The sequence below is a fragment of the Mirounga angustirostris genome, unplaced genomic scaffold (genome assembly GCF_029215605.1).
Source record: "Mirounga angustirostris isolate CCGP_5_RB_7025 unplaced genomic scaffold, mMirAng1.0.hap1 SCAF_11, whole genome shotgun sequence".
NCBI lineage: Eukaryota > Metazoa > Chordata > Mammalia > Carnivora > Phocidae > Mirounga > Mirounga angustirostris.
The window spans coordinates 57,958,609-57,968,846 of NW_026991719.1; the positions used below are offsets into that span (position 1 = coordinate 57,958,609).

Below are 10,238 nucleotides of genomic sequence, written 5' to 3' on the forward strand. Positions count from 1 at the left end.
CACCACGCCCAGCTCCGTGTCCAGGGCTCACCTCCTCCTGCCCTCCTTGGGTGTGCCCATCCCCCCCAAGCATCTGCAGAGAAAGGCTGGCCGCTGGTGGGCGTGGCGCTGGTGCTGGAGCTGGAGGTGGTAGAGAGGGAGGCATCTGGCCCGGAGCTGGGCAGGCAGCAGAACGAGGCAGGACGGGGCCTAGGGCTCCCCAGGCCAGCCGCCACTGCCTCCCTGGCTAGAGAGGAGGCGTGAGGGGGAAGGCAAAAGGGGCACACTACAGGAGGGCGGGGGACCCACCTCCTCCTTCCCCCTGGGACCCACATGTCCTCCCTTAATCTGCCCCTCACTGTCTCCACTCACTTCCTCCTGGGACGGGAAGGTGGCCAGCCACAGCCCGCGATATATATGTTTACAGCAACATGACCTGGGGCTGCTTGGTCTGAATATGCGACCGGGATCATGTGCTCAGAGGAGGGAAGGGAGGCCAGCAAAACTGGTCAGCCAAGATTGCGATCATGTCCTCCCCGGTCCCCTTCTCCCCTTCCTCACGCTGGCCACCATGGCTCTGTGGTCCCTGGGGGGTGTGGGTGCTGGACTTCTCCCCAGTCACAACTTGCCCGCCTGTCTGCCCGCGGACACCCCGGCTGAAGGTCTCTCCCAAACACATTCAGTCAGACCACAGCGCGCCATGATACCCCGCCAAGAGAGAACCACAGGGTCCAGGTGAAGGCTGGAGCCTCAGCATCCAAGCCCACCTTCTCAAGTGAGGGGTTTGGAGGGGAAGGATTGAGTCCCACGAATGTCCTTTTCCAGGCTGAGCTCTGTGCTTGTCCCACCCCGTGCGGGATGGTCTGGCCACCTGAGTTCATGGCACAGGGCCCCGAGGAAGGCAGGCTGAGAAGGGGGGGGTGTGTGGGGAACCAGGTCGGCCCAATTTTCCATGGGGAAGCCACTCTCTACTTCCCATCCTCACTGCGCCCATCCTGCCCCTGTCCCCGTTAGCTCCTGGCAGAGCAGTCTCCTGAACAAGCTCCCTGCTGCTAAGATGAGGCCTGCGCCAGCCCCTCTGAGGCAGCCTTCCCTGCCACTGTCCTTCCTTCAACACACACGGGAGGGCTCAGAGCTCAGAGGATCACAGAGTCGGATCCACAGCCTCCTCTGCGGGCTCCCAATTGAGCATCCCCGCACCCTGTCCGGGGTCTGGGGACTTCCACGACAGTCCCCTCCTGATGAGGGAATGTAACAGCACCCCCTGAAAGGTAGATCCGCCCCTTGCTTCTGCTCATTCAGTATCTTACCGGTTCTTGACCACAGTCTCCCCCCTTTACTCCCTGACTCACACCGCTCTCCCCCCAGGGACATTATCCCTGATTAATTTTATTCACACACACTCACACCCACAGGTGAACAAACGCACACACCAACCTTGACCGTTCTGGGGACCATCGACCCTCCCCCCACCCCGGCTTCTGTGCGTGAAACACCCGGTCTCTCGGGAAGGGTGTCTGGTCTGGCAGAAGCGACCCTCACCTCCCTCAGACCCAGATCTGTCCCTCTGAGTCTCAGGCCAGCACAGCCCTGGGTCCCGGCTGAAGGAAGGAAGCCATCCCCACCCGTCAGCGAGGGGGAAATGGAACACGGAGTCAGACGAAATCTCCCGTGGCCTGAAGGGACAGTCAGGGAGCCGGAGCGGGGACACGGAAATAGCGCTTCCGGAAAAACCTGGGTCATGGTGGTGGTCGAACAGCATTGGAAGGGGACCAGGCAGGCACATCGAGACCCATCAGGCACCCTTGCCATAGAAGCGGGCGGCCACTTTCCGACCAAGGGTCCGGAGACGAGCAGGCAGGAGGCGGGGGGTGGGGGGGAGGTGGCTTGCACACGAGGGATAGGAGGACTCTGATGGCTAGACCATCCGTTTCCGGCCGCTGGTGGGCAGTTTGCCCCAGGGTGGCCCAGAGCCCCCACAAGCCTCGACGCCCCCACCTCCAGCCCAGAGACCGACCTGTGCTTTTGCCCTGTTCCCCGTACCTCCCCTCTGGCTCTGCACCCCACTGGGCTGTGACTTCTGTGACTTCTGCCTCCACCCCGCCACCGCCACCGAACCCAAGGAGGGAGAAGTGAGGCCCTGGAATCCCAGTGTCAAGACCCAGGGCTAAAGAGGAGAGGGGGAGGATGCGCCAGTTTCCGGGCCAGGGGTCCTTGTGCGCGGTGGCAGCAGAGGGAGGGAAGGACTCCGCCGAGGGGACTGGGCCCAGGAAGGAAGGGGCAAGAGGAGCTCAAGTGTGCTCTTTACCCCGGGTTGAAGCACAGGGGCAGGGAAGGCCAGCGAGGGCAAGCCCCGGGAGTGATCAGGGACGCTCAGATGGCAGAGCGGGGCGGGGGGGGGGGGGTGCCGGGAAGAGCAGGACAGCGATCCCAAGGAGGGAAGGGAAGGGCGACTGCAGTTCTGGAAGGGGCCCCGGGTTCCTGCTGCAAGGCGAGGGGGCAGGGGGGAGAACGGAGATGGACGGGGAATCCGGGACCCAAAAAGGGGGGAGATGAGGGGAGAAACCAAAGGCGGCCCGCGGGGGGAAAGGGAGCACATGCTCACACTGATCCCAGAGTGGGGTGGGGGGCACGCTGCGGGCGGGATGGCAGGGCTCCTAGCACAGGCCGGCCCACACTCCCCGCAAGGGCAAGGCCTACCACATGACCCCGGAGGTCCTGTTCTGGAAAAGGCTGTGACAGGGAGCAGCTCCCTGCCCCGCCCCGCCCCTCTCCCATCCCCGGCCCGGCACCCCCCCCACACCCCACAGAGAGGGCAGACCACAGACCTGAGAGGTACTTTAATTTGAAACTGCTGTGAACTGGGGCGGGGAGGGGGGCAGAAGAACAGGGAGAGGAAGCCTTGGCTGAGGGCGGGCAGGAGGGAACCGGCTTGGCCGCAGCTCCCCGGCTCCGAAGGCACCAGCTGCCCCTCTGGGACAGAGATGCTGGGCGCAGCCGGCCCGACAGCGCAGGGTCCGGGAAGAGCCCGAGCCAGGGCCAGCCCCCGGCCCTGCCGCCAGCCACGGCCATGCAAAGGGCAGCGGGGTGTGTCACGCTCCCTTCACAGGCTCTGGCCCTTGTCAGTCAGGGACTGCATGGCCGCTGCAACAGAGACAGGCGTCAGCACGCCCTCCAGACACGGGGCGAGAGAAGCCCGGGCCCCGACCCCGCGGGGAACCGCCGAGCCCTGCGCCCCGAGACCCCCTCCAGCCCCGGGCCTGACTCCCTCACCCACCACCTCAATTCCCTATGGACACGTCCTCTAAGGGAACAAACTGCGGCCAGCACTTCTCCAGCTTTGGGGCACATCGGACTCGTTCAGCCTATGGAACAGACACACACACACACGCACAAACGCACACGTACACACACGCTTGTGTAAACGCACACACACGCGCACACGCACACACACGCATATGCATGCACGCACACACACGCAACAGCGTGCGCACATAGTGCGCGTGCACACATGCACACGTCCAGAAACATGCACACATGCGCACATGCACACGTGCACATGCTTGGCACACACGCACACATACACGCGCGCACGCACGCACGCCTTGCAAGCCGTATCAAGGAGCACTTAACGGGAAAATGAAGGAGGCATCTGCAAAGGTCCTAAAAGAGGGAGACCTCTGGGACCTGTTGGCGCCGGCAGAGCGCGCACGCAGTCGAGGCAGGGCTTCCCCGTTCGTGCACACACCCAGCTGCACACGCACAGCAGGCTCCGGGCCAGGCCTGCCAGGTCCTGTCCCCACAGGAATGCTGGTCCCTGGGAGGCCGCCTGCACCTGCAGCCCATCCTGGGTCCCGCACCAAGGACCCCCCAGCCCCCCAGCCTGCCTCTGCCCCAACCCGGCCCGGACCGAGGTTCCTCATACCAAGCTGCTCTTTAAGGTCGTCTATTTCCCTCTGTAGCACCAGACACTAGGCCCGCAGACAGCAGAGAGGGAGAGACACAAACCATTAGTACCCTCTGGCTTCCTCTCCTCGACCTCCCCCTCTCCCACGGGCACTACGGCCCCAGGCCCAGTGGCTAGACCCGCACAGGCTCCTCAGTGGAAAGGGGGCGCCTTCCCTGTGCAGGGAGCCGACGGGAGGGGGGAACACCTATGTCAGTCTAGCCCGGACCTGGATCCCACCCTCCGGTTCGGGCCCGCATTCCTAGGAGCCCCGGGGAGCGTTACCCGCAGACAGCCCTGTGCGCCAGCCGGTGGTTCCTGCTGCCTTCCGGGCCTTGCGGGCTGGCCCGGCGGCTCCTGGTCACCTGCGAGGGACAGGACGTCCGACCCAGCTTCCCAGGCCCCCAGGGAGCTGCAAAGGGCCTCCGCGGGGTGGAACGTGAGGCGGCACCACCCTCTGCTGGCCGCAAGTGGCCCCTGCTCTGGCAGCAGCTGCAACCTTCCCTCGGGCCCGTCCCCCCTGCCCCCCAGGGGCAGCCCATCCTTGAAGGTGGGTTCCCCCCCGCCCCGGGACTGGGGCTCTGGCTTGGACTCTCCCAGAGCGGCAGCACGGCCAGCGCCCGGGACGAGCAACGTGGCCAAGCAGGACGGAACAGAATCTGAGGCTCTGCTCTGCGGAAGGTCTACGTCCGGGGCTGCAGTTTGGGGCGCTGCCACGCAGAACCCCTGCTGCACAAACCCCACGCGGGGGAGGATGTGGCTTAAGGCCGGTCCGTCGAGACCCCATTTCCCGTGGGAGAAGCTGCCCTGGGAGGGAGGGACGCGGGGAACAAAGCTGGGCCCCCAGCAGAGCCGGAGCCAGAGGGTTCCCTCCTCATCCCCCCCCCCCCCCCCCCGCGCTCCTGTGACACCCACAAGACTCACCGGCGAGGGCAGGCCCTCTGTGCAGGACATCTCCCTGGCTCAGGGCCAAGGGCTCCGAGCTTCCTGGAACTCGGGGGGCTCTGGTGTGGAGGTTGCCGCTGCTGCACACCCTGCGATGCATGCACGAAGATGGGCCTGGCCTCCGTGTTGGAAGCTAAAAGAAAAATTTCTCACCGACCTGGACTTGGGATGTGGGATGTGGTGTGCGCGCGCGTGTGTGAGTGCGCGCGCGCGTGTGAGTGTGGGTAGGCGTGCACACGTGTGCACGTGCGTGTAGCAGCTGGGGTGAGGCAGGGAATAGGGAGGGGAACTCAGAGGCTGGTCTGGCTGGCGCTTCCTCCCTCAGTCAGCCCCGGGCCAGGAGGCAGAGCTGAGCCAGGGAGCAGAGCAGGGCACTGACAAAGCCCAGGCGTCTGAAGACTGAAGGTTCGTGGACCAAGCCTGGAAATCAGCTACCAGCCCTCCCTTCATCGCGGCCCCTCCCTGGGGGAAGGAGGCAGGAAACGGGCCAAGGGTCCGGAATGGTGGCGGGCACACACGCACTGCTACCCTAGGTTAATGTCTGCCCCTGCGAAGACGACCCACGACGCGATCTGGCGTGCCCGTGGTCCCAGTGACCCAGGGGCACCCACGGCAGCCCCTGAAGTAGGGACAGAGGGAGCATGGGTAAAGAAGTGGGCAGAGGGGGAGGGGAAGGGCACCCAGAGAGGAGGAGCATGGCCTACTCACTTGGCCCTTTGGGAGGACCGCGTCTCTGTTCGAGTCACTGCCTTCTCCCGCAGCGGCCGCCACCTCGGCCCCCCGCGTCCTCCTGGCCACAGATTTCTTGCCGGCGGCGCCCGCGTGCTTGGACTGTTTGGGTCCCGAAGGGACCAAGGAATACCTCTTGGACCTCCCAAGCAGCGGGACACCGGAGATTGGGGGGAAGGTGGCTGGTTCCAGGGGAGCAGCCGACACTCTCTGCCCCCAGGAAGGGAAGCTTTTGCCCAGGGCCACTTTTGAGGCCCCCCCTGGGCATTTCTTCTCCTGGGCCGCCTTCCTCCTCGAGGGGGCCTGGGGCAGGCCGCCTGCAGCAGCAGCAACAGCAGCAGCTCCCCGGTAGCTGGGCCTGCTCTCCCCCTTCCCCCAGACCACACTTGGCATTTTCTTAGAGGAGGAGATGTCCAGCTCTCCGACGGCCGGCCTCTCCACTACCGAAGTGAACCCTCGGGCAGCGGAGGTCAGGAAAGGGCCCGGCACGGGAAGGAAATTCTCCCTGACGTGGAAATTCGCGTGTCTGGCTGTGTCCCCGGGATCCTCGGGGCTGTTGGGCTTGGCTGGGCCGCCTTCTTTGGAGTAAATGCTCACCCTCATCAGCTGTATCTCGCTGAACTCATCTGAGGACTCGGGGTCGGAGGGCAGCCCGCCGGGGCCTTCGGCGGCCGCGGGCCGCTGGCGATCCACCCGCACGGTCGACGGGCCCTTGGCGCCTCCTGTCGGGTTCCCCCAGGCCCGGCCCCCCTCGGGCCCACCGACGTGCAGCCGGGCGGCGGAAGGCGGCCGCGACTCCACGCGGCCCAGGGCGAGCGCGCCTCGCCCACTGGGCCCTGCCTCGACGCCGGCCCAACCGCCCGACGCCTCCGCGCCGCAGCTCTCCGGGGACGGGTTTCTCCGCAGGCCCAGGGCCTCGCGGTCTGTCAGCTGCTGCGCCCTGGCCGCCGCGGACTCGTCGGCGAGGTGGCACGCGTAGTCCGGGGCGTCCCCCTCGTCGGCGGCCGGGGAGCCGGGGCGGCCTTCGCGGCCCCACAGCACCCGCCCTCCCGCTTCCATCACTTCCCGCTCGGACTCGAAGCCCTCGGCGTCTGGGAACCCGCCCTCGCCCTCGCCCTCGCCCTCGCCCTCGCCCTCGCCGCTGGGCGGCGGCCCCAGATCCAGACCTCGTGCCGGGGCCCGCGGGGCCCGGGGGCCGGCGGGGAGGACGCTGGCCTGCCCCCCGCCCTCCGGGCCCAAACCCGCTCCCCAGACAGACCCCTCCTCCTGAGCGCTCATGCCGGCCACGCCGCGCAGCCCGGGCTCGAGGGAGACGATCGCCCTGGTCCCGGCGCGACAGGCCAGAGCGGAGAGGCGCCAGGCGATTGGCGCGCGACGTGCGACGGGAGCCGCGAGGCCTCCTGGCGACGCAGGCGGGCGCCACAGGCACCGCACGCGATCGCCTCAAACAACGCGCGCGGCTCTGTGCGCGCTTCTGACGCCTGCGCCGCGGCCTCCTCATTGGTCCGCCCCCCGCCAACCAGTGAGCCCCTTGTTGGCCCGCCCCTCGAGGCCCCAACCAATGGGGTCGAGGTCCTTTGGCTTGCATGGGAGCTGGTCTAGGTCTCTGTGTCTGGCAGTTGGGGCGGTGGACCCAGCTCTTCTGGTCCCGCCTCTCCTGCGCTGGACCCTGCTTCACTGTTGGAGTCATGGCTCTGCGGCTCTGCCTCCCCATTCACAGAGCAGGGTGGTGGGCACCTGTCTCCGGGGTTGTGGGGACGAAGGAGGTGAGGCATGTAGTGCACAGAGGATTCCCCGGCTTCTGTTGCACAGCGGCACTTAGGAGCTCCTGTCAAAGGGCCTGCCCCCTCCAGTGAGTCTTGTGGGTGTCACAGGAGCGCGCGCGGGGGCGGGGGGGATGAGGAGGGAACCCTCTGGCTCCGGCTCTGCTGGGGGCCCAGCTTTGTTCCCCGCGTCCCTCCCTCCCAGGGCAGCTTCTCCCACGGGAAATGGGGTCTCGACGGACCGGCCTTAAGCCACATCCTCCCCCGCGTGGGGTTTGTGCAGCAGGGGTTCTGCGTGGCAGCGCCCCAAACTGCAGCCCCGGACGTAGACCTTCCGCAGAGCAGAGCCTCAGATTCTGTTCCGTCCTGCTTGGCCACGTTGCTCGTCCCGGGCGCTGGCCGTGCTGCCGCTCTGGGAGAGTCCAAGCCAGAGCCCCAGTCCCGGGGCGGGGGGGAACCCACCTTCAAGGATGGGCTGCCCCTGGGGGGCAGGGGGGACGGGCCCGAGGGAAGGTTGCAGCTGCTGCCAGAGCAGGGGCCACTTGCGGCCAGCAGAGGGTGGTGCCGCCTCACGTTCCACCCCGCGGAGGCCCTTTGCAGCTCCCTGGGGGCCTGGGAAGCTGGGTCGGACGTCCTGTCCCTCGCAGGTGACCAGGAGCCGCCGGGCCAGCCCGCAAGGCCCGGAAGGCAGCAGGAACCACCGGCTGGCGCACAGGGCTGTCTGCGGGTAACGCTCCCCGGGGCTCCTAGGAATGCGGGCCCGAACCGGAGGGTGGGATCCAGGTCCGGGCTAGACTGACATAGGTGTTCCCCCCTCCCGTCGGCTCCCTGCACAGGGAAGGCGCCCCCTTTCCACTGAGGAGCCTGTGCGGGTCTAGCCACTGGGCCTGGGGCCGTAGTGCCCGTGGGAGAGGGGGAGGTCGAGGAGAGGAAGCCAGAGGGTACTAATGGTTTGTGTCTCTCCCTCTCTGCTGTCTGCGGGCCTAGTGTCTGGTGCTACAGAGGGAAATAGACGACCTTAAAGAGCAGCTTGGTATGAGGAACCTCGGTCCGGGCCGGGTTGGGGCAGAGGCAGGCTGGGGGGCTGGGGGGTCCTTGGTGCGGGACCCAGGATGGGCTGCAGGTGCAGGCGGCCTCCCAGGGACCAGCATTCCTGTGGGGACAGGACCTGGCAGGCCTGGCCCGGAGCCTGCTGTGCGTGTGCAGCTGGGTGTGTGCACGAACGGGGAAGCCCTGCCTCGACTGCGTGCGCGCTCTGCCGGCGCCAACAGGTCCCAGAGGTCTCCCTCTTTTAGGACCTTTGCAGATGCCTCCTTCATTTTCCCGTTAAGTGCTCCTTGATACGGCTTGCAAGGCGTGCGTGCGTGCGCGCGTGTATGTGTGCGTGTGTGCCAAGCATGTGCACGTGTGCATGTGCGCATGTGTGCATGTTTCTGGACGTGTGCATGTGTGCACGCGCACTATGTGCGCACGCTGTTGCGTGTGTGTGCGTGCATGCATATGCGTGTGTGTGCGTGTGCGCGTGTGTGTGCGTTTACACAAGCGTGTGTGTACGTGTGCGTTTGTGCGTGTGTGTGTGTGTCTGTTCCATAGGCTGAACGAGTCCGATGTGCCCCAAAGCTGGAGAAGTGCTGGCCGCAGTTTGTTCCCTTAGAGGACGTGTCCATAGGGAATTGAGGTGGTGGGTGAGGGAGTCAGGCCCGGGGCTGGAGGGGGTCTCGGGGCGCAGGGCTCGGCGGTTCCCCGCGGGGTCGGGGCCCGGGCTTCTCTCGCCCCGTGTCTGGAGGGCGTGCTGACGCCTGTCTCTGTTGCAGCGGCCATGCAGTCCCTGACTGACAAGGGCCAGAGCCTGTGAAGGGAGCGTGACACACCCCGCTGCCCTTTGCATGGCCGTGGCTGGCGGCAGGGCCGGGGGCTGGCCCTGGCTCGGGCTCTTCCCGGACCCTGCGCTGTCGGGCCGGCTGCGCCCAGCATCTCTGTCCCAGAGGGGCAGCTGGTGCCTTCGGAGCCGGGGAGCTGCGGCCAAGCCGGTTCCCTCCTGCCCGCCCTCAGCCAAGGCTTCCTCTCCCTGTTCTTCTGCCCCCCTCCCCGCCCCAGTTCACAGCAGTTTCAAATTAAAGTACCTCTCAGGTCTGTGGTCTGCCCTCTCTGTGGGGTGTGGGGGGGGTGCCGGGCCGGGGATGGGAGAGGGGCGGGGCGGGGCAGGGAGCTGCTCCCTGTCACAGCCTTTTCCAGAACAGGACCTCCGGGGTCATGTGGTAGGCCTTGCCCTTGCGGGGAGTGTGGGCCGGCCTGTGCTAGGAGCCCTGCCATCCCGCCCGCAGCGTGCCCCCCACCCCACTCTGGGATCAGTGTGAGCATGTGCTCCCTTTCCCCCCGCGGGCCGCCTTTGGTTTCTCCCCTCATCTCCCCCCTTTTTGGGTCCCGGATTCCCCGTCCATCTCCGTTCTCCCCCCTGCCCCCTCGCCTTGCAGCAGGAACCCGGGGCCCCTTCCAGAACTGCAGTCGCCCTTCCCTTCCCTCCTTGGGATCGCTGTCCTGCTCTTCCCGGCACCCCCCCCCCCCCCGCCCCGCTCTGCCATCTGAGCGTCCCTGATCACTCCCGGGGCTTGCCCTCGCTGGCCTTCCCTGCCCCTGTGCTTCAACCCGGGGTAAAGAGCACACTTGAGCTCCTCTTGCCCCTTCCTTCCTGGGCCCAGTCCCCTCGGCGGAGTCCTTCCCTCCCTCTGCTGCCACCGCGCACAAGGACCCCTGGCCCGGAAACTGGCGCATCCTCCCCCTCTCCTCTTTAGCCCTGGGTCTTGACACTGGGATTCCAGGGCCTCACTTCTCCCTCCTTGGGTTCGGTGGCGGTGGCGGGGTGGAGGCAGAAGTCA

At 66.6% G+C, this 10,238-nt stretch overlaps 1 protein-coding gene across 1 annotated transcript; it reads right to left on the bottom strand.

The window, feature by feature from the left end:
* Window positions 1-2,736: 2,736 nt before the first annotated feature.
* LOC135361864 (uncharacterized protein CXorf49 homolog) lies at window positions 2,737-6,877 on the bottom strand. Its single transcript, XM_064573588.1, has 6 exons — window positions 5,579-6,877; window positions 5,250-5,332; window positions 4,850-4,959; window positions 4,211-4,290; window positions 3,905-3,950; window positions 2,737-3,123 (listed from the first exon to the last, which is right to left on the bottom strand). The coding sequence occupies exons 1-6, from the start codon at window positions 6,875-6,877 to the stop codon at window positions 3,083-3,085; spliced, it is 1,659 nt and encodes a 552-aa protein (XP_064429658.1). The 3' UTR covers window positions 2,737-3,082.
* Between the last annotated feature and the right edge of the window lie 3,361 nt (window positions 6,878-10,238).